The following is a 23256-nucleotide window of genomic DNA, read 5'->3' as shown; positions in this document are numbered from 1 at the left end:
AGTTTGGCTCCAATCACAACCCTCTGAACTCCCCACACACACATACACACGCACGCACGCATGCACGCACGCACGTACGTGCATGCTCATACACCTACACAGATAATCACCCACACACTCTCTCTCTCTCTCTCTCTCTCACACACACACACACACACACACACGCACACACACACACACACACACAAATAAAACTTTAAAGTCCTAAAGGCAGTCACAACAATGCACACCTTTAATTCCAGAACTCTAGAGGCAGAGGCAGGCAGAAGTCTGTGAGGTCAAGGCTAACCTGATCTACATAGCAAGTTCTAGGCCATCCAGGGCTACATAATGTGACCCTGTCTCAAGATTTTTTTTAATCAACTGGCTAGGTCCAGTTGGTTGTATAACTCCCCTGGCAGTAGCTATCTCAGGGAACAGTCACCTACTGTTCAGCCTTCCTGAGAGAGACTTGTCCATTTTCTCCTGTCAGAATGCCTCTGCTTCATAAACCACCCCAGAATCTACCTGTTCTCAGCAGACTCTTTGCCTCCTCCTAAGCATCGAGCTGAGGAGCCTCCAGTCAAGCCTCCTTAACCTGCAGGTGAGGCTTGTCTTAGTCAGTGTTCTGTTCATGTGTAGAGTTGGGGCTGGCTTACAGTTTCAGAGGTTCAGTCCATTATCATCATGGTGGAAAGCATGGCAGTGTGCAGGCAGACCTGGTGCTCGAGAAGCAGCTGAGAATTCTGCATGCAGCTCCACAGACAGCAGGAAGAGAGAAAGAGGCTATGGGCTTTTTGAAACCTCAAAGCCTCCCCAGTGTTACACTTCCTCCAACAAGGCCACACCTACTAATCCTTTCAAATGGTGCCACTCCTTAGTGACCAAGAAAGTGTTCAATTATAAATTTATGGGAGCCATTCTTATTTAAACCACCACAAGGCTGAATTTGGGTAAGAAGACAACTTATCCTAAAGGCAGAATGAGGAGTAGGAGTAAGAGCTAGACCATTGAGTGACCTGAAAAAACACTTTGGAAGAAAGGCCTTGTCCTAGTTGACACCCAGAGGTAGAGCTGAAGGCAACTCAGTACATACCCCAAACCACACCACCATCAAGGGTCTCTCCAGCCCCAGAGGGAAAATGAAAGCTAAGCTTGTACACAAGGCCCAAGCACCCCACAGATAACTTGTCCCCTTACACATCTGTGCTTCTGAGCTGGGGCTAAGGCTATGAGGACCCACCTGAGGCAGCAAGAGGTTGTGTATTCGTGGAAGGACGGTGGTCAGAAGCTGGCTGAGGTCAGTAGACAGTCAGCTGTGTGACTGTGTGGATCTTGGAATTATCTGTCTTTTTAGGGTTTTCGTGGGTTTTGTTCCCTCTAAGGAAGTCTGTCTGGAACTAATAGAGTGTCTTTCTGTTCCAGGTGTGCAGACAGACATGCCTATAATCACCTCAGAGAAGTAAGTGAGGACTACCTTGGCTTCCGTGTGGCTGCGTCTTCTCGGGTCTGGCGTTAGGTAGTCTGTGATGACAACACCCTGGGCCTTTGCTTTCCCCTGGGAGTAGATAGTACTTGAAAACTGAGTCTGAATTTAATGTGGCTCACATCCCACCCAGCTGCCTGTGTTGTTCCTTCAGGTCGCCCTCCCAATACACCAACTGCTGTCATATCCTGAGACTTGGTGCTCTAAGCAGGTCTCCCAGCCGATGTGGGCAGATGGTCCTGCCCGCTTGTTTGCTCTACACCATAGAGTCAAAGGGTCTCACAGAAGTCCCTGTCAACTCCTCTTAGACATTCTGGAAGATTCCCCAGAATCTCTTCCCCCTAATCCCGTCTACAGCCCCAGATACTGAGCCCACAGCCCCCTGCTCTCTGTCGTCTCTCACAGGCTTGGGTTCAGAGTCAGCTCCAGGATGTCAAGGCCAGACCTCGCATCTCTCTGTAGCGTGGACTTTAGTGGTTCCTTGATAAGACTAGGACTGAGTGGTGGCTCACGCCTATACTATCAGCACTGAGACAGTAGGATTGCTGTTAAGTGCAAGGCCAGCTTGATCTACATAGTGAGTTCTAGGCTAGCCTGGGCTAGCAAGTATTCCCCTTTTTTTGTGGCTATCTTGTCTTGCTGTGATGAAAAACCATGTCCAAAGCAACTTGGGGAAGAAAGGGTTTAATTCTGCTAATGTTTCTACACCAGTTTATCCTCAAAGGAAGTCGGGATAAGAACTCAAACCTGGCAAGAACCTAGAAGCAGGAGCTGATGCAGGGGCCATGGAGGGATATTACTTACTGGCTTGCTCCTTGTGGCTCACTCAGCCTGCTTTCTTAGAGCACCTAGGACCGCCAGCCCAAGGATGGCACCACCCACAATGACCTGGGTCCTCTCCCATCAGTCACTAATTAAGAGAATGCCCTACAGGTTTGCCTCCAGCCTGACCTTACAGAGGTGTCTTAATTAAGATTCCCTGCTCTTACATGACTTGTAGCCTGTGTCAAGCTGACAGAAAACCAGCCAGCGCATCCCTTTCTCATAGAACAAAACAGGTGTCTATTCATCCCAAACCTCGCTGTTTGTGCGCTCAAGTTCAGACCCCAGCCCTCTGTAGAGCTTCATCATGCCAAGGCCACAGTGATGTTCCCACCTTCCGGCCCACGATGGCAGACCCATGACTGTGCCCTGCTGGCAAGCAGAGTATCAGGGAGGCATGTTCCCGGGCTAGGCTTGGAGTGGGCCTAACTTAGAACCTGGCAGAACCCCATCCCTGGAAGGCCAAGTGCTCAGGTCACTGTACTCAAGGCTAGGATTCAGAAACAAGATGGAGGCTATGAGGCCTCCTGATCAGGCCACACCTGTCTGAGGACGTGGGTCCCAGACGGATCCCTGAAGAGCATCACCCGTTAGCACTGCCATGCCTACAGCCTGAGCGTCCAGAAATGGTCCCTCAGTTCATGTACGTGTCCTTCAGCTGCCAGCCCAAAGGGCCAGAGACTCAGTGACTTAAAGCAACAGAAATGGATCTTCAGTTTTAGAAGCCGAAAGTCCAAAATGCAGTTTTCAGCAAGGCCACCTCCCTCTGGAGGACACAGGAGGACAATTCCTGCAAACCTCAGCTTCTGGTGGTTCCTGCAGCCCTCCGTGTTCTTGGCCAGTCCCTTATTCATATTCATATTCATTCTCTCTCTCTCTCTCTCTCTCTCTCTCTCTCTCTCTCTCTCTCTCTCTCTCTCCCTGATCTGTCTCTATCTCCGTCTCTGTCTCCTTGTCTGTCTGTGGTTCCTCCTTCTGCTAAGTAGGAAACCAGTGAGGATTACCCATCCTAGGTTGAAAAAGCACTAATGAAACAGTTTTCCCATGAGTAGGTGGACTCATCTCCCGAGTGAGAGGAATCCACACATGAGAACAATAAAGCAACTGTTCACGGCAGTGATGCTGGATATGTTGTGCAAGAGACATTGTGTACATGACAGACTTCTCTCTTGTCTCCTAAGTCCTCACCCCATCCCCATGGAGATGTCCCATCCTCTTGATATCCATGTTCTGCAAGTAAGGAACTGAACCCTGGGAAGTTAAGTTCCTCACTCCAGGTTAGAATGGGCCTTCAAGAGCTGGCTCTGGAATGGCCCAGATACTAAACAGATGTGTGTCTATCAGGTAGAAGGGATCTAGCCAGTGGGAGAGGCATGTAGGACTAGCATTCCCAATTTTGTGAGAGAGCAGCCTCGCCATGTTTCGGTACTTGGGGGGGGCACTTTTTGAGACAGGGTTTCTCTGTGTAGCCCTCACTGTCCTGGAATTTATTCTGTAGACCAGGCTGGCCATGAATTCAGAGCTCTGCCTGCCTCTGCTTCCAGAGTATTGGGATCAAAGGCATTGCCACCACCACCGAGCTATGTTTCAGTCTTTAAATCTAAGATTCAGCCAGGCCTAGTAGCACAGGCCTTTAATACCAGCTACTCAAGAAACTGAAGCAAAAGAATTGGCAAGTTCAAGTCTAGCCTGGATAGTTCAGACCTCTCAAAAGAGAAAAAGAAAAAAAAGAACAGGGTATAGCTCGGCGGTAGGGTGCTTGCTCTCGCTTGCAGCCCTGAGTCCGATCTCTGAATGGTAATACGTGAATGAGTCAAAGATTCAGTTCCCAGTGCACAGGGATGCATGTTTATCTGTGTATAGGAAAACCAGCGTGAGCAGCTTGGAAGTCCAATAAGCCAAAGTGAAGCAGACACCAGCTTTCTAGGTACAAAAGACGATTGCCTACTGGACAGTGTGTGCACCCTGATATATATCTGAGTATCTGAGCACACGGGTGAAATAAGGGGAGGAATGAAATTATGTGTATCTTCAGGGTGGGCAGAGCCACTGATGTCTGCACTTAGGTCAGCCTTCTGCTGGTCTTTGGTTTGTAACATGTTCTTATGCCACAGGAACACATTCCTGCAAGTCCTGACACAGCCCTGTTGTCTTCACCATAGCCTTTGTACCTCGGCAAATGCTCAGCCCTTTGAGTACAGAAATTTAGTGTTACTATACTCTGAGGGTTATTATGGGGAACTTATTTTCAAGTGTTTGGACATATGTGTGTGATGGTAATCTTGGGTGCCACTTGATTGCTTTTGTCAGATTGGTCTACAGAGGCATTCTGAACAACTGCTGATTGATGGAGGAGAGCCCTAGAGCACTGTGGGTGGAACCAGCTCTAGAAAGTGGTTCGGGGCTGTATGAGAAAGCTGACTGACTGTGAGCTAGAGACTGAGCCAGAAGCAGGGTTCCTCTGAGGTCTCTGCTCGTCTTCCAGCCTCTGGGTCCTGTCTGGAGCTCCTGCCCTGGCTCCTTCATGGTGCCTGTAAGCTTGAAGGTGAAATAACCCCCTTTCCCCACCAGTTGCTTTTGGTCAGAGTGTGTCATCACAACAGACAAACAGCCATTTCCTCCCATATCCAGTGATGTTCCTGGGCACTGTGAGAAATGTCGATTGAAACTCACTTTCCAATGCTAAACAGGCCTTAGATTATGAGCGGAGTGTCTGTGCGATAACCATGATTAAAAATAAAGCAAAGTGGAGCCCAGTGAAAGGCAGACTTTTCTCTGCCTTATTCACCAGCATCTCTTGGTTTTAAATAACATAAATTTCCACATTTTGTTAAATGGAGGTTAATCTTGTCAAAATAAGCCAGTGATATCAAAGGGTCGGTGATGCATGCTTGTTGCTGGACAGTCAGATGCAGGAGAATGGAGGCAGCAAACTGCCCGTAGCCCACCCTTTGGAAAACTCAGCATCTTGGTGGGCCACCTTGTAGGCTTTCGTGGTCACTTTGCTGCCGTGGAATTGAGACTTGAGTGTGTTATTGACAGCGTTTTCTGTTGGCAGGTATCAGCACCGAGTGGAATGGGCCAGGGATTTCATGCGGAGGCAGGGCCATGATGAGAGCACTGTGCAGAAGATCCTTACGGACTACACAGAACCACTGGAGCCTCCTTACAGGGAGGGGGAAGGAGAGAGCCCACAGCGTGAACCCCTGAGCTCCAAGGCCGACTCCTCCCTGGAAGGCAGAGAGGGAAAGGATGAACTTTCTGTGACCACCGGAGGTGCTGGACAATCAGATGACCTGCAGGGCCTCAACACACACTCAGACTGCCGGCAGGAGGGGCCTGGCCATGCCACACTCACTGTGGCTAGTCCTTCTAGCCTTAATGGGCATGCTCTGTCCCAGATCCCCTGCTGTAGCCAGGAAGCCCTCGGTCAGCAGGATGACCTTTGGCCTGAAGCCAGCAGCCAGATAGCAGGAGAGAGTAGGGCTGCTCACGAGTATGTGCTCATAGAGGAAGAGCTGTGTGATGTCCAGGAGGGGGCAGCACCACATGACGAGGTGTGTAGAGCAAAGCATCCCGTTCCCCTCATCTGGGCTTCAGTTACAGTCAGGGGCAGTCTGAGAACACTGCTGTTGGTCTTGGCTTTTTAAAGAGCGACCACATTCCTTATCGCTCTCATTGTAGTGTTATCATCCTCTCCTTTACTAGTCGCTGTTGCTAATCTCACACTAATGCAGACTTCACCACAACTGGATGTGAATAGGAAAAGTGTAGCCCAAGGGTCAGTGCCACCTACCATTGCAGGCATCTGCTGGGACTCTTGGGCATGTCCCCGGAGGTAAGAAGACTGTCAGTCATGTCTTCTACTGGCCAGTGGGAAATGTCAGCCCACCCAGATGCCCTTCACTTGCCCCAGTTGTCAACACTGGACCTGTGTGATGTTTCTGAGGCCAACGCTGAAGCCCAGCTCCAGTGGCACAGCAGTTATGAGGGCTGTTTCTGCTAAAATTCAAGTTAAAAAGCGAGACCAGTAATTCTCTATGCATTGTATAGGAGAGGAAGAAACTCAGGATAATAAGTATGTATGTATGTATGTATGTATTTATTTATTTATTTATTTATTTATTTATTTATTTATGTATGTATGTATGTATGTGAGTACACTGTCACTCTTCTGTCAGACCAGAAGAGGGCATCAGATACCATTATAGATGGTTGTGAGTCACCATGTGGTTGCTGGGATTTGAACTCACGATCTCTGGAAGAGCAGTCAGTGCTCTTAGCTGCTGAGCTAACTCTCCAGCCCCTAGATGGGTTATTTTTTAAATCTATTTTTTTTACAGATTTTATCCAACAGCATGGAAAACCCAGTAGAAAAAAAAAAAACTGACAATATTCTGAAACCTTGATGAGAAAAGAAAGACTCACGTTGGGTGTGGTGGTACATACGAAATCCTACCACAGCTGAGGCAGCCTGGGCTAGCCTTGGCTATATACTCATTGAGTTTATTTTTTAAAAAAAAGCTCATTTGGGAATTAAGTGTTCATGACAGGTGTGTCTCAGGTGGTTGATTTATATTCATTCTCTCTCTCTCTCTCTCTCTCTCTCTCTCTCTCTCTCCCTCCCTCCCTCCCTCCCCCTCTCCTTCCTCCCTTCTTCCTCTTTCTTTCCTTCCTTCCTTTCTTTCTTCCTTTCTTTCCTTCTTTCTTTCTTTCTTTCTTTCTTTCTTTCTTTCTTTCTTTCTTTCTTTCTTTGTAGTTGCTGAAAAGAAAGAGACTTGTGTGCAGAAGGAACCCATACAGGATCTTTGAGTATCTACAGCTGAGCCTAGAAGAGGTATGTGTGCGTCTTGCCCTCCGCCTTGGGTGAGTCCAGCCCTGTGCACTGTGTACGTGAATCCACCTTGCAGAACAGTTCTGTACAGAGTGTTAAACGTTGACGTCACCTGCCAGGATGCTGATCCTCAGCCTGTTTCACCGTCTGAGGGTGTGTTGGAGCTGGGCTGTAGCTCTGTGAAGTCACCAAAATGGTGTGTAAAAGCTCTGGGTTCAAATCATCAGTGAGGAAACAAAAGGAATGTGGAGCATTTGAGGGGTTTATCTGAGCCCTCCCTCCCTCTTCCCCTCTCTTCTTCTCATCCTCTTCCTCCTCCCCCTCTTCTTCCTCTTCCTCCTCCTCCTTCTAAGATTGGTTCTTGCTACGTACCCCAGGCTAGCCTGAGTGTCACAGCCCCTGCCTCACCTGTGCTGGGATTTGGTGTGTACTACCACAGCCAACTTGAGTCCTTTTCTCATCAAGGTTTCAAAATATTGTCAAGTTTTCCATTGTTTGGTTAGATTTGTTTGGTTAGATTTGTTTGTTTGAGTGTTTTGAGGCAGGATATCACAGGGTAGCTCTGGCTATCCAAAAACTCATTATATAAACAGCTGGCCACAAATGCACAGAGACCCCCGGACAGCCTCCTGAGTGCTGGGATTAAAGGCGTGCAGCACAATGTCCAGCTAGTTTTCGTCAGCTTTTTTTTTTTTTTAAACACATCTTTATTAAGATGTAATTAGCACACTAGTTCATTCATTTGAAGTGTGTGACTCAGGCTGCAATGAAGGTCGTTGGCAGAGTGTCTTGTCTGGTAATCGCAAAGCCCTAAGTCAATCCCCAGTACTGCAAAACAATAAAAAAAAATTAATAGAAAAATAATACACAGTCCACCTTATGTGACCACATGAACCTATGAACGCCACTGGAAGGCTGAAGAAGGGTGATCATTTGAGCCCAGGGAACACAAAGCCAACATGAACAGCATAGCCAGACTCTTTCCAGAACATGAAAAAAAGAAAAAAGAAAGGAAAAAAACTCAGGTTTTCTAAATTGCAGAACCTACTGTTTTTTCCTGTGCTCGTGTGACCCTGTCCTGACTGCTGAGGGAGCGAGTACGTTCCAGGCATTTCCTCTGCAGAATCGGTTAGTGCGCTCCACTCCCTGCATGACTGCATTCTAATTAACTCTACAAACTCGGTCCCACTGCCCGCCTCGTGTTCCTCTGTGTCCCGCTTGGTTGAGACCCTCTCCTCTTGCTCCTGCCTTTCCACTGCGGGAGGCAGTGTGCCCTTGCCTCTCTGCAGTGTCAGCTCCTGACAGACAGGCAGGTCTCTGGGGCATTTGCTGTATTCATCCACGGTGCTCCTGTCAGAGCCGCGTGTGGAATCTTCCATTTCCAGTCCTTGCTGGAGTTGGGAACAGTGATGCAGGCTGAGCAGGGAGTGGTGTGGGGACAGCACCTTTTCTCTTAGTTTTTCACCTGAGGCTGATAGTCCACCCTGAAATTCAGTAGCCGCTGGCCACACCTGACTGTTTCAACGTAAACTAATTAAAACTGAGTAAATGCAAATTTCCACTATCCAGTTGCCCCAGCCATATTTTTGTGTACCAAACAGGCATGGTGACCTCAAGCTGGACACCATGTAGAGCATTCTCAGTTTCATGGACAGGAGAGGCTGGGGCAAAGATGAAATGGGTCCAGCCCGTCCTTTCTCCATGTCCCCTTCTCCCCTCTGGTGTCCAACCTCAGACTCCACCCATGTGGATAGCTTCCGTTTCCACACAGAAATGTGTGATTACTTTTTACTACTATTGAAGTATTGATTCTATCTGTAAAAATGAATGCCTTTTCAAAGAGCTCAGATTTCTCTCTGTCTCCATACTTAAAACCAGCTCCCCTGTATGCCCAGGGAAACCCCTCTGAGCAGCTGTGAGGTCTGCTTTGTCCACCCCGCTCCTGTGCTGGTAGGAAGAAGAGAGGATCCTAGCATCTCTTCCCCGTGTCACTTCCTAACCTTCATTTAGAATCATGACACTAGCTAAGAAATTGCAGCAGCTGCTGGGGGCCAAACCAGGACTTTGTGTATCCTGGACAGGAGCTCACCACTGAGCTACCCCATCCCAAGAGCAAAACAATCCAAACAATAAATGTGGTAGCTGGTAGTAAAAGGTTAGGCTAGTTTAAAGTGTACGAGTGAAAAGATTGGGCCCTAGGAGACTAAAACAGACCTTTGGTAGGTGGGATTTCGGTATTCCATGAAATAAAAAAAAAAACAAAAAAAACAGTGGACCTATGCACGGTGTTGGAGCATCTCTTTAACCATGTGGAAAGAGGCTATAACCCTGCCTCGAAGTGTATGCCAAAATACAGCTCAGGGCAGTTAAAGAAAGATAGCCACGGTGGTGACATGTGCTGGGAGGCAGAGGCAGAAGGATCACAGGTTGAAGTCCAGCTTCAGCTACTTAGAACATGTATGGGCTACATGAGTCCCATCTCAAAAGCAATACAAACAAAAAACCCAGTGCTAAATACTTATATACCTTTGCCCTATGAGTAAGTTCTTCTAAGAAGCTGTGACGTATAGTGTGACGTATAGATTGCATGCCAGGGCTGGGGCTATGCATCCATAATGAAGTGATTCCCTATGGGGCTCCTGGGCCCTGGCTCCTTCCCCAGGAACCCCCAGCACTGAAGAAAAAGAGTGGAAACTGAAGTTTCGGAAACCAACTAGTAAACACCACACAGATGCAAATGAACTCTTTAACTTAAGTGAGTGCCACAAATGTTTCTCTTTGACATTCTAGCCTGGTTCACTGGGTTTGTTCTTCTTTTCACTTCAAAACTGAGTTAGCAAACAAAGCATGCTTCTTTATGGTATTGTAAGAGTCCAGGATTGCCAAAGAATAACACCCTGGACATGCTGGGCTCTCCAAATACCAAAATAGAGAAGCAACCAAGTGAGCTTGCAGGCTCATTTTAACGCACATTGGAATTCTGATGTAGATGAGCTTTATCTTACTCTACCTCTAGGCATTCTGGAACCATTATCCGCACATGAAGGCCGGAGCCTGGGGTCTTTTCTATTAGTAATTGCCTTGCCTGGGCTTGACAGTTCGAAGGCCTAGTCTCCTTAACTGACATGTATGTCAATATATTTTATTTCTTCCCCTCTCCTTGTCCTCTCCTCTGCCCCTAGTTCCTGTCTTACTGAACCCCTCCCTCACAGCCCTTAGATAAGTACACCTCTGCTCTCACACGGATCCCATTACCTTCTCTTCTTTCCCTAAGATCTCGTTCTCTCACGATCTCCATTCTACCTTTCTGAGCAGCACCTATAAATTTAATTCCAGATTCTACCTTTGAAGGAGGACCCTGTAGAATGTGGCCTTCTGAGCCTGACTGAGTTTGGTTCACATGATGACTTCCACGTTCCTACAGACATGTCGTGTTTTTTTCTGGTTCCTCATGTGCACCATGATCTCCTTATCCTTTGCACACAGAAATTATCCTTAGGTGGGGAGAGCCCCCTGTAAGGGGAATGGCGCAAGTAGGGTGGTCTTTTGTTCAGTCAGCATTGCAGGGGGACCTCCTGTGTCTGCCAGGGTAGGTGCTAGAGATGTGAGCAGGAAAAGGACCTCATTCCTGTTCTTTTGGGGGTCTGCAGTCGGGGTAGAGGAAGGGAGGTTCGTGTAACAGCACCTGCCCTATCTGCCTCACCCACATCATCCACTCCGGGAACCATAGAGAATGCTGCTGCTTTTCAGTGGTTTCCATGGAAGCTTCACAGGGGTGTGTCTCTCATTGGCCCACGATTATGTGGGCTCAGCTCCAGGGTTCAAAAGGAAGTCACACATCATAGAACAATGGAATACCAAGTGTGCTGGTCTTATGTTCTGTATGCATGGTCTAGTGTCTCTGCTAAGGACCGGTTTGTGTGTTATCTCCCTAAGTCCTCAGATTACCCTAGATCGTGTTGTGATCTCTCTGACCTGGGAAGAAACTATACCTCAGGCTGGTTAAGTTCCTTGCTCAAGATCAGTACTCGAACCTAAGCTATCTGATTGTAGAGTCTGAACTGTAAAGCATTTGCTGTGAACTACCAGTGATAAATGGAAATAAACAAGATGGTGCTGATTGGTATGCTAACACCTGGTGCAGCATTTGCTTAACATGCCTGCAACCCTGGGTTTGCTCCCCCAGTGGTAAAGATAGATGTGATATTATAGACAAAGAGGAATAGGGCTGGGTGTGGTAGCCCACACCTTTAACCACAACACTGAGAGTCAGGGGGATCTCTGTGAGTTCCAGATCAGCTTGGTCTACAAATCAAGTTACAGGTCAGACACAGTGAAACCCTGTCTCAAAAAAACAAAACAAAAACAAAGCAGGGAGAAAATACTTTCCTCATCTACGTAGCACGTGAGAGGTGGCATCCTTTGGTTTTCTGATGGGTGACGTTCCGGGATGTTCCCCTCAGAAGGTTATTGTGAAGTTCCCATGAGGTGTGACATGTGTCAGGAGTCTCTCTGAGGAAGCAGGAAACTACATTCACGTCTCTCACCAAGGATGCTGGCATCCTGCGTGGAGATGGCCCCAGTTTAGTCTCTGATTCTCTCTGTTGTCCTGATGCACAGAATGGCAGGTATGTCTGTCTGTCTGTCTGTCTGTCTGTTCTTTCCTCTAAATTTAAAATGAGCTCCAGCAGAATTTGGTTTGATCATGACTTGTAGAAGGATGGGGGTGCTAGGGGAACTCTAAAGAAAAAAATAAGTCATTCAATGTGCCTCCTTCTGCTTATTCGATGTAACAATTCTCTTTGAGTTCATGGTCCGCCTCAGACATCACATTAACGTAACACAAATGTAATGTGCATGCGCGTTTCTCTCCTGACTCTACAGTAGGTAGAGTAGGTGGCCAGTCAGTGATGCCTTAATTCTCTCCCCTATAGCAAGATGTCCTCTCTCTAAATCGCTGATGCCCATCATAAATTAAGAAGAATTCACAGTGACTTTGCCCTTTCCTCTGTCGGAGGATAAAAGCTGTCACTCAGATGTGCTGACAGTGTCTTTCACAGCTGGCTTCTTGCTCTTGAACCATGCCAGGGCAGAGCCACACCGGTGATTCTGTGCTCTCCTTTAGGGCGTCATATGATACAGAGCCAGGCTGCTCCACAGCTTTGGAGAGTTCTGTCTTCAAGGTGTGGGTTTCCAGTGCTGTGGACCCTCACCTAAATACCTGTGATGGAAACAGTCTCCAAAAGGGAAAGCTTGCTGATGAAGCCAGCTTCACGGTCCTCCTTCCTCTGCCTCCTGAGGCCTTCATTCCAAATAAAACACCTCAGTGAGGTTGGAGAGAGAACTCGAACCTCAAGAGGACCTAATGTCTGCTCCCAGCACCCACACGGTGTGACTTGGAGCTGTTACTCCCGTCCCAGGTGATCTGACTGCCTCTTCTGGCCTCCTTGGATCCCTGGCACAAAATGGTACACATCATACATATGTGTAGGCAGACACCCTTACACATAAAATAAAAATTAAAAATATAAATAATTTAAACCACCACCTCGGTGACAGCTTGAGCTCATTCCAGGGTCCTCTGAGGCAGCTTCTTTTTCCGTATTATACTGTTCTGCACCAAGAAAGGCAAATTCGGCAAAATGAAGGGAGCTTGTCCACCTAAGGACAGCTTTATCCTTTCTGCGGTACTTCAGTCACCCTGGCTTACCCACACTGCAGTACTCAGTGTCAGGAAATGGCGGTGGTAAGAGTGAGGTGAGGCCAAAGTAAGTTCATAGAGATCATAGAGGAAAGAAGTATGGTCTCTCTCGGACGCGTGGGCTCCTGGAGCAGCAAGCTGAGGCGGGTGGATCTAGCTACCTGGGCCTAAGCCAAGGCAGGCATTGGGTTCCTTCCATTCTTTCAGCACAAGCACTGAGTGCTCACCAGAGGGAGCCGGACTGTCCTGTGGGGAGGCCATAGTGCCTTAAAGAGGTGCTGGAGTGGAAGGTATTTCCAGACAAAAGCCAGGTGCTCTGGAGCGGAAGCAAAAGAGTTGCTTGAGCCTGTGGTGAGGAAAAGGCCATTAACACAGCAGAGAGCAGGAGTGGGAGGGATGGTCGTATTCCGGGAGCAAGTCTGAGCCACCACACCCTGCTCTAAACAGTGTGTTTATGAAAAATAACCACTTTCTAATCCAAGCCTGAGTGAGATTTGTCCTGTCTTGGCCCTGTTTGCAGATCACTGTGGGGTCTGGCTAGGATGGGGTCTGCTGTGAGCTCACCACAGGCTGTGGGCTGCTTTTCCTCTGCCTGTGTCCTCCCCACCTAGCAGCAGCCTGAGTGAGGCAGATAGTTTTGAGTGTGGCACCCAGGACCTCCAGACAGTGTGGAGAGCCACAATGGACAACAGCAGTGGCTCTGGAGATTCCAAGGAAGCCACTGAGGTGCTAGGCCCTGCACCCTCTCAACCCTGGACACTTCTGCACCCTTCAGCTTTCTGGCCCCCTGTTGCCACGTGTGCACAGGCTTGGGACAGGAGGAGACAGAGAAGAAAGAAGCCAAGTCCTGTTTCTACTCAAGGACCCTCCTGCCCTGCCCCTGGAAGCAGTGGCCATTTGTGATTAGTTGTGGGTAGCATATCATGCCTTTTAAAATACTTTGATGTGAGAAATGTCCGGTTGGGATGTAGCTTAGCAGGGTAGTTTGGGCGTGCAGGAGGCCCTCCCTGGGTTGCTAGCACTGCAGTCAATAAAATACAAAGTAACCCAGTGTCACTCTAACCCCTCTTTCAGTACTGCCCACACCTTGTCCCCTGGGTGCCTGAGGATCATGGATCCTGACTGCCCTGACAGAAGCCACAGCATGAGGCTCTCGGGAAAGATGGGGGTTTCGAGGCATGTTGGTTTTGTCAGAAAGCTATTATTATTTCTGTTGGATGATAGGGGGTGAACCAAGGATGAGCTAGGCAGTTGTTCCCCCACTAAGCCCCATGCCCACCCTAGGAAAACAGCGGTGTTTCTAATGAGAACTCTCCCTGCTTGTTTGTAGGCTTTCTTCCTGGCATACGCCCTGGGATGTTTAAGTATCTACTATGAGAAGGTAAGGTTTGTGCACACAATCCCTTTGTCCCCCGTTGACAGTAGGTCAAGCCCCTTCCCATGGAGCTTTAAAGCCAACCTCGACTTTAAAGTGTCAACCTCGACTGAAAAAAAAGAACTGAACTGCTCTTTTTCCTGCTCAAACTAAGGGACCTCAGCTGGAGCAGTTCAGGCAGAAGCCGGATGACCCTTTTAGCGTGCGTCTCTCTCAGAGGCTGGGAACTGCAGCCTGTTACGTAAGGAGAAGGAAACCTGTATCACGATGGTCCTAACATCGCCAGCAGAACGCAAAGTTGCAGGCTGGGTGTCCCCTCCCCACCATACACACACACACCCAGCACAGTGCCTGCTCTGCATGTGCACAGCCTTGGGTTCCATCCATAGCACTGCAAAAATAACCAAACTCACCACTATGTGGTTGTACACATGCTGAGTGTCGGACCCTTTAAATTCATCGGGTTTTGCTTGGTTTTTATATTTTGGTTTTGTTTTGTTTTTATGTGTATAGGCATTTTGCCAGAATGCGTGTGCACCCCTCGCATGCTTGGTGTTCACAGACATCACTGAGGGCACTGGATCCCCTGAAATTAGAGTACAGACAGTTGTGAGCTGCCATGTGGGTGCTAGAAATATGCTAACATCAGTGCTCTCACTTAACACTGAATCATCTCTCCAGACCTTTGTTTTTGATTTCTAGTCAAGATCTTCCTTTATAGCCTGGGACTCACTGTTTGTAGCCTAGGTTAGACTCAGTGTTGAGACCAACTTACCTACTTCCTCTCTCGGAGTTTCAGAATTACGTGTGTGAGCCCTGGTGACCAGCTCGCCTGTGCTATTTCTGATCTTTTCCACCTCTTGGAGGACCTGCATTAACAAGCTAACTGAGGCTTAGAGAAAATAAGTAACTCAGCCAAGGCCACCTGGCTAGTGTGGTTAAAACCAGCTGGTAAACGCACGTGTGCGTGTGTGTGTGTGTGTGTGTGTGTGTGTGTGTGTGTGTGTCTTCAATATCTCTGGTTTCGCCTTTGCCAAGGTATTACCTCTAGGCAGATGAAGGACAGCCTCTCACTGGACATTTTTTGTCCGTTTTGAATTTGGCACCTTGCTGATGTAATGCCTATTCAGAGTACTTAGGATACGGTAATGAAGAGGAAAGGAGACAAACATCTGTGTCTGTGTCTGCTTCTTGGGGATCCTCGGGCTCCATGCCGGACTCCACCCTCTTGGGGAGACCTAGTTAGTGAGGGAGTGAAGCCACACAGGTGTGAACAAAAACTGACCCGAGGTGTTTGTGGGACTATTTGTCGTCTGGGGATGGAGCCTAGGGCCTTGTTCACGCTAAGCACATGCTCCACCAGTGAGCTGCAGCCAGGCCATATTCGTGGAATTGAAGCTGAGCCTGAGCTGAACTGAGGGCGTCTCACTGAGAGGCCGGGCCCCAGGCAGCTGAAGAGGAGATCATTTCCCAAAGCAGTGGAATGAGAAAAGACATCCCAAACCCACCCATTTACTTGTGACTGTTTCCTGGTGGAACCCGGGGAAGTTCTTGTTCTAGTCAAGCCCTTCTCTGGGCACAGCTGGGTTATCCTGCTGCTCCATGAGGTGGCTGTTCTTCTATCTAAAATCTAAGATGGAACCAAGGATCAATTTGGGTCTTTAATGAAAATTTCACTTACAAAATTATTCTTACTTTCCTAAGCCTGACCCGACATTGCCGTAGCTACTCACTGAAGGGCCCATGGAAGCGTGTTTTAAAAGCTCCCGTGGGCTTGTTACACTTGAGCCCAACACCACATGCCACTGGTTCTTGTGTCTACAACGTCCTTCCCCAGATCCCCACCTCCTTCCTTGGCCTCCGCCCCCTTGACCTTTATTGTTTCTCATTTCTAAATGTTAGCCTGTCCTCACCATGGCCCTGTCCTCCTCTTCTTCCTGTCCCTCTCTCAAGGATAGAGCCCAGGGCCTGTGTCTGAGCAACACCACCAAGCTGCATGCCTGCCCCTGCGTCTCCTTTTCTGAGTCCTCTAGATCCCTTCAGGAGATGAATGAGAGAGAACCTCAGCTGGGAGCCACAGGGGTCATTGTAGACTTTTCTGGGCACTTGAGAAGCAGAGGCAAGAAGAGTGCAAGTTCAAGGCCAGCCTGGCCTACAACAGTGAGACTATCTCACTATTCTCAAAATACCAGTAACCCACACACACAAGAATATTTTTTTTTCTTTTTTTCGGAGCTGGGGACCGAACCCAGGGCCTTGCGCTTGCTAGGCAAGCGCTCTACCACTGAGCTAAATCCCCAACCCCAAGAATATTTTTTTGTATCTGAGACAGGGTTTCTCTTTGTAGCCTTGTCTGTCCTGGACTCACTTGGTAGACCCACACTGGCATCCAGCTCATAGAGATTGGCCTGCCTCTCCGCCTCCAACTCTACCTCTCTGCCTCTGCCTCTCTCTGCCTCTGCCTCTCTGCCTCTCTGCCTCTCTGCCTCTCTCTCTCTGCCTCTCTCTCTGCCTCTCTTTCTCTCTCTCTCTGCCTCTCTGCCTCTCTCTCTCTCTCTCTGCCCTCTCTCTCTCTGCCTCTCTCTCTGCCTCTCTGCCTCTGCCTCTGCCTCTGCCTCTGCCTCTGCCTCTGCCTCTGCCTCTGCCTCTGCCTCTGCCTCTGCCTCTGCCTCTGCCAGTGCCGGGATTAAAGGCATGTGCCACCACCACCTGGCTTGGAGCAATTTTAATAATGTGCTCATAGTTTATCTAGCCATGCAGGGGACTGGACTGTGGCTCAGTGGTAGGGCACTTGCCTAAGCATGCACAAGGCCCTGTTTTGCATACCCAGCACTACAAGGAGAAAGAGTATGATTATCTTAAAATGACACAAATGACTAAGGTTGCTTGTGTTACTTTCTCTGAGATGGACCTCACAGTAGCACCTATGTTGGGAACAGCCACACTTAGTGGTTGCTGTCGCGTAGACAGTGTGAGTTACGTCTCCTGAATGAACCCCTCTCACTCGTCTTCATTGCTGCTGCAGTTCCGTGCTAGCCTAGATGTCTCTTCCCTTTCTGAGCAGAGTGAATAAATGCAAACTAACATCTTTTTGAAAACCAACTTTAGGAGCCTTTGACCATAGTGAAGCTCTGGCAAGTCTTCACTGCGGTCCAGCCCACCTTCAGGACTACCTACATGGCCTACCACTACTTCCGAAGCAAAGGCTGGGTGCCCAAAGTGGGGCTCAAGTACGGAACAGATCTGCGTGAGTGGCTCTCGGGTGTGTGTGTGTGTGTGTGTGTGTGTGTGTGTGTGTGTGTGTGTGTGTGTGTGTGTGTGTGTGTAGGGTCCGCAGTTTGCCTGGGGCGTCGAGGTAACTATCTGTTCTGTTGGATACCATTGCTGGGTATTTGGATGGGATGGGTTCGATCCAAAGAATGAGAAGACCGTGTGTTGGGAATGCCTACTGGCAGGCGCAGACTTTCCTAGTCATAGCCAAGAGTGCTATGGCACCTGCTCCACATACGTCCTGAGCTTGTGGGATTTCAGTCAGGTCTGCTTTCTTGCAGTTTCTCTTGACTCAGACTCCAAATGAGAAGCATCCTGGAGTTATGATGATAGGCCAGCTGTTGTGTACTGAGCTCATGCTGTCCGGCATGGTACTGTAGGTTCCCGTGACACTCCTCATGGCAGCCCTTTGCTATTCTGTGTGCCACCATCGTTCCTTACTGTAGTGTGGAGAGGAAAGGCCTCACTGGTTTCCAGGGCCAGTCACACTTTGGATTCTAGCACACAGGCTCTTCAGCACTTCTGTGTGTCACTGGCTTCCCCAGTGATCCCCTCGGGCTGTGAAAGGCTTGCTAGGTAGCAAACAGCACAGAGGCTGGGGCAGGACATGCTAAGCAGGTCTCAGAAACTGCACAGGGGCAAGAACGTGGAGAGCACTGATCCCAAGGGAGTCAGGCTGGGACCAGATCCAGGATGTGAGGGAGTCAGGCTGGGACCTGGTCCAGGATGTAAGGGATGAAAAGTCTTCAGAGTGCTGTCTTACCAGTAACTGAAGAGAACCAAAATGGAGGAGAAACTTGCTGGTGAAGCTGGGCCTGACAACCCACCAACAGAATGAATGTGACACTTGTACATAAAGGAACCAGGAGGTGTCTGGGTGCTGACTCTGGTTCTTGATGTACTCGTCTGCTGGAGGCACAGGCTGGGAGCACTCATTTGCAGTGCTTGGCCACAGAAGCAGTCTGGGTTTCAGGCACTTAGAGGGTGAGGTCTGTAGTGAGGATTCTGGAAGTTTTGTTTCTTTAAGAACACAGAAATATTATAGTGTTTTCAATTCAATCCCAGATATGAGGATATGGGACTGCTTCAGACTGTCTACTGTGGCTGACTATGATTTGCCTCGTGCTCCAGCAGAGGCATATAGTTTCTGCAGATGTGTGATGTTTAGAATAAATAAATGCTAGAGCCCCAAGAGATGGGGTTGGTGGTCGGTAGTTGTTGTGGGGTGGGTGGGGAGGGTGGGTTGTGGTTTGTTAGTAGTCCTGCTCAAAGAAGAAACAAAAGGAAAGAAATTAGATTCAAGGATCTCTAATACACTCACACTCTCTCTCTCTCTCTCTCTCTCTCTCTCTCTCTCTCTCTCTCTCTCTCTCTTTCTCTCTCCCCCCCCCATCCTTCTTTCTCCTCTATCCTTTTTTCTCTCCTGTCTAGTGATGGGGGTGAAACCAGGAGTGGTGGGGGGATAAAGGGTAGGAAAAAATAGCCCACAAAGTAGCCTGTTCTTAATACTCTTCATCTTTTTATGCACAAGCATATCTTCATGCTGTGGAAGCTCTACTTGTGACATATCAGTACTCAGCAAGCTTCAGATTGGGGGCAGAGGAGGAACTTAATGGTAGGGCTTCAGCCATGCATGCCTGAGGCCCTGAACATGCTCCCCAACAAGGAGGCACTCAGATCTTGGAGCCTCAGAACTTAGTGATGCTCTTCAAGATTGAAAGAGGAGACAGGCACTTCTGGGGAGCAGAAGCACCATGGCTACCCCTGGCAGCTGTAGATGTCAGGGGCCTGGGTTAGTAACCATCTGTCTGGGTTCCCCTCCAGCTCTGGGGTCATTCCTTAATAAATCATCAAATCCTGTTTCCATATGCCCATATGAATGAGTGCTTGCTGGGTCTTTTCAGAAGTGTTTGTGAGGCTCAGATAAATTTCAAGGTATTTGAGAGCCCCAGAAAGTTGTGGCCTTTGAGGTCTTAAGCAACCCTGTTGCAGCTTGTTCTATATGTCTCTCAGCCTTTTTAAGTAGCCCAAAGAAAGTCAGTGCAGTCTATAAAATTCTTATGCTGGGCCAGAGAGACCGCTCCGCACTGGCTTCCGCACTCTCACGGGACCTGGGTTTAATTCCCAGCACCCACGTGGTGGATAACAACCATCTGTAACTCCAGTTTCAGGGAGTCTTACGTCCCCTTCTAACCTCTGCTGGGCACTAAGCACACATGTGGTACACAGAAACGCTTGCAGGCAAAACACACACACAATTAGAAAAAAATGAATAGAAACGTTAATGCTCTAAAATAGGCCGTGCTTAAGCTGGTGTCACTAAAACACTTTGCCAGGTGGAGATCCAGGCAGCATCCACCCTTCTAATGTCCCAGGGAGGAAATGAACCACAGCGCATTCAATGCTCTGGGGAGCCAGTCCGTTTATTGAGCTTCTTTGTAGGTAAGGGAATACAATGGTGTGGGTCCTCCTTTACCCCCAACAGGACACACCTAGAAAGCCTTTACCCTGAGGGGATGAGGGTTCACCCTGTAGACCCATGATGACTCCTCCCTATCCCTAATATCGTAGTCTTTCCAGGCCTGTATACTCCAGCCCTCCCCTAGGTCACATGTAACTAAGGCAGAGTGGCATACAACAGGTGTAGGGAGTGCTAGATACTCAGGTGAGGGTCTCATGGCCCTCCCCACCCCTCCTCTTCCTCCTCCTCCTCCTCTCCTTCCTCCTCCTCCTCCTCCCCTTCCTCCTCCTCCCCTTCCTCTTCCTCTTCCCCTTCCTCCTCCTCCTCCCCTTCCTCCTCCTCCCCTTCCTCTTCCTCTTCCCCTTCTTCCTCCTCCTCCTCCTCCTCCCCTTCTTCTTCCTCCTCTTCCTCCTCCTCCTCCCCCTCAGTGGATATAGACAGTCAATATCCAACAGTGTATATAAGCTTGGCTGGATGAGCCTTGTTCAAGGAGGCACAGCTGAACTCCCAAGGGAGTTGCTAGGCTCAGAGGACAGTCACTCATAACACCTAGAATTGTGGGATAGTCCTCAGGGGGCACCAGCAGCCCTGCAGTTGTTTTCTGACAGTGGTTGATAGGTTGCTATGTGCCCGTCCCTCTAGGGAAAAGGCCTCTTTTGTTTCTTCACTCCTGGAGGTTACTCACAGATGGCTGATGGAGTGAACTGGGCTCCAGTTGCCGGAGATGACATTTCAAGATAACTGTGTGGGCCCCAGCTCATGCTTGTGCTGGGGATGGCCTTGCTTTGTTTCTTTTTGACTCCCTCTCAGTCTCACTCTGGTGATCACAGCCACTCTACCTACCTAGCAGCTCTCCACCGTCTCGTCCTAAGGGTGAAATGTGAGAAGAAGCTGTCAGGGAGGCTGTCCAGCGTGTTAAGAGGCAGCATGGGTAACAGAGAGAGCTCTCAGGTCACAGCCAGCTCTGCCTCTTCCCACCAGTGCGACCTCAGCTGGTTTCTTAGTTCGCCTGAGCTCTGTCTTATCGCACCTTGGGACGTTGATAAAACATCTTTGTAGAGCACTTCTGAGAAGGACTGGGTGAGTCATGTTCCCGTGGCTCACCGTTCAGCCAAAGCATACAGTGCCCCAGAATCTGGGGCAAAGACGCAGTGTCTCCAGACATGAACTCAGTGGGTGGAGAAGACCTTCATTTCCCCTTGGATGCTTTGGGTTTTGTTTTGTATCTTGGAGTAGTTTTACTATGTTGCCCAGATTGCTCTCACAGAAGAACAGCCCTCCTGGCTCAGCCTCCTAAGTGGCTGGACTGCATGTGTGTGCCTCTGCACCCAGCGATGCCCTCAGTTTAGAATGTTGGAAACTGGTTCAGAGATGCCAGTAGCTGGCCTAAAGTCTCACTGCCTGGAGTGACAGAAGTGGGCAGGAAGCGACGGTCCTGGTGCGCCTTCTTCCCATTGCTGGACCCCACATCAGAGAGCTGTTCAGATAGTCACTTGGTGGGAACAGAGTTGAGCTGAAACACAGTACGTAGGAAATGAATAGGCCAATGGCAGTGGGACCACAGACACCAGACCAGGAGCAGCAGCTGGATGAAGGGGCCCTGCAGTGTCCTGGAGAGGCCTGAGCTGGCTCCAGGATCACTGTCTCCAAAAAGGAAATTGCATTCATTTCTCAAGGGAAACAAGCTTTCCTTGAATTTTCCTCTATTGGGGAGCAAGGGGACAGCCAATGTCTGGGTTGCACATAGCACATAGAGAAGCTGTAGCTTACGTTTAGATTTCAGCCGTCAGGGCATGGCCATGCCATTCATTGTTCATTTATGAATATCAGGCCTGGGGCTTACCACAGTGCTCTCTTTTATTTTCCTTGAAATCCAGGGAGCATCTCCAGGGGGCCCCAGATGACTGACAGGTGCTCAGGTCCTGGGCTTCTCCATGGTAAAAGTTGCTCCGTCTCCAGCACAGACCCTCAGGGTTTCAGCCAAGTGCTGAGCTCTGGACCCAGGAGGGTAGTGAGTTGACGGGCACGTGGCACAGCTCAGGGCCAGGCTCAGCTGCTCAGGCACTGAACCTGGAGGACGTGGTGGGCAGCTGGCCAGTCCCTGCCTCCAAGGGGCCCCTGCAGAGGGCTACTGTCCTTAGACCCAGGCTCCTTCAAAGAGAGGCTCTTTTGATCTCTACAGACTGGCCTCACCCCTTCATGTGTCAGATCCCATGAGAAAGGCAGGCTGGTAACTGGATAAGTGTGTGGCTATGATTCTTGGTAGCCTCTCGGCTGAATTTCTTATTTAGTTAGTTACAGATTTTAGTTTTTATTTATTAGTGCATGCATGACTCAGACTCACACGAGCACATACCATGGTGTGGGCACAGTGAACTTAGACATGCGTGGACACGTGTGCTATGTATGAATGGGCATTCATACCAAACATTTTTACTTGCTGAGACTTCTCGCCAACCCCTGCATGTCAGTGCATTGTGTGAGAGGCATGCAAATGATTGCAGGTAAGCATGCAGCAGGAGACCAGAGGAAGAGGTCAGGTGACTTTCTCTGTCACTCTTTATCTATTGCCTAGAGACAGGGTCCCTCCGTGAGCCATAACAGAGGCACATGTTTCGGGTGGACTGGCCAGCAAGCTCTCACAATCTACCTACCACCCCCTGGTGCTGGGGTTTCAGGCGTGCGTAACCGTGCCCCACTTTCTATGTGGTGCTGGTGGTTAAAACTCCTCATGCTCAGACAGCATATGCTCTCACCACTGAATTCCTACACTTGACTAGACAAAAGGCTGGGAAGTGATCCATGACTTCCCTGAAACTGTGCGTCTTCAGTGTGACACCTGCCGCAGCACCACAGGCAGGGCTCACTCTCTCTCTCAGCATGGTTGATCATAACAAATCACAAATGCTATATATTGTACGAACTTCATGTTCTTTCTACCACTTCCCACACAGAGAAAGACAAGACCCAAGCTAGGAGTATGGCCTGGGCAGAGTGAACCACTGGGCTCAGTCCCCAACACCAAAGGGAAATAAAAACAAATGGCTTGTACTTAACTCTGGGAGTTGCTTGTGGGGTTAACGAGGGTGTCAGGGTTTGGACAGCAGATTTGACTAGCTTCATTGTTTCTGGGGAGAAAGAGTTTGGATCTGAAGCCAGGCAGGGGCCAGAGAGCAGAGTGCCTCATGGAGAAAGCTGGGCGTTAGCTCGCTCTGTGTGGTTCTGAAGGGCTAATATCTCCTTTCTCTCTTTGCAGTGCTGTATCGGAAAGGCCCTCCATTTTACCATGCAAGGTTTGGACATTTTTTAAATAAATTAATAGAGAGGA

The 23256-nt window shown here is 49.0% G+C and overlaps 1 protein-coding gene across 3 annotated transcripts in view; it reads left to right on the top strand.

Annotated features, from left to right (window-relative positions):
* Tsen2 (tRNA splicing endonuclease subunit 2) overlaps positions 1 to 23256 on the top strand; it is a 53470-nt gene that overhangs the window by 26613 nt on the left and 3601 nt on the right. For 2 of the 3 annotated variants that reach the window (XM_032905876.1, XM_032905875.1), the window contains exons 4-9: positions 1405 to 1441; positions 5346 to 5844; positions 7047 to 7124; positions 14153 to 14203; positions 17306 to 17444; positions 23185 to 23221. In XM_032905876.1, the coding sequence (XP_032761767.1) occupies positions 1405 to 1441; positions 5346 to 5844; positions 7047 to 7124; positions 14153 to 14203; positions 17306 to 17444; positions 23185 to 23221 (841 nt within the window). Of the gene's footprint in view, positions 1 to 1404; positions 1442 to 5345; positions 5845 to 7046; positions 7125 to 14152; positions 14204 to 17305; positions 17445 to 23184; positions 23230 to 23256 lie in introns of all 3 variants that reach the window. The other variant, XM_032905877.1, reaches the window with a different exon arrangement.

This window comes from Rattus rattus, chromosome 6 (assembly GCF_011064425.1).
Source record: "Rattus rattus isolate New Zealand chromosome 6, Rrattus_CSIRO_v1, whole genome shotgun sequence".
In the NCBI taxonomy this organism is placed as follows: Eukaryota; Metazoa; Chordata; class Mammalia; order Rodentia; family Muridae; genus Rattus; species Rattus rattus.
Note: the sequence above shows the minus strand (reverse complement) of the source record. Positions and strands in the feature narration are given on the sequence as shown.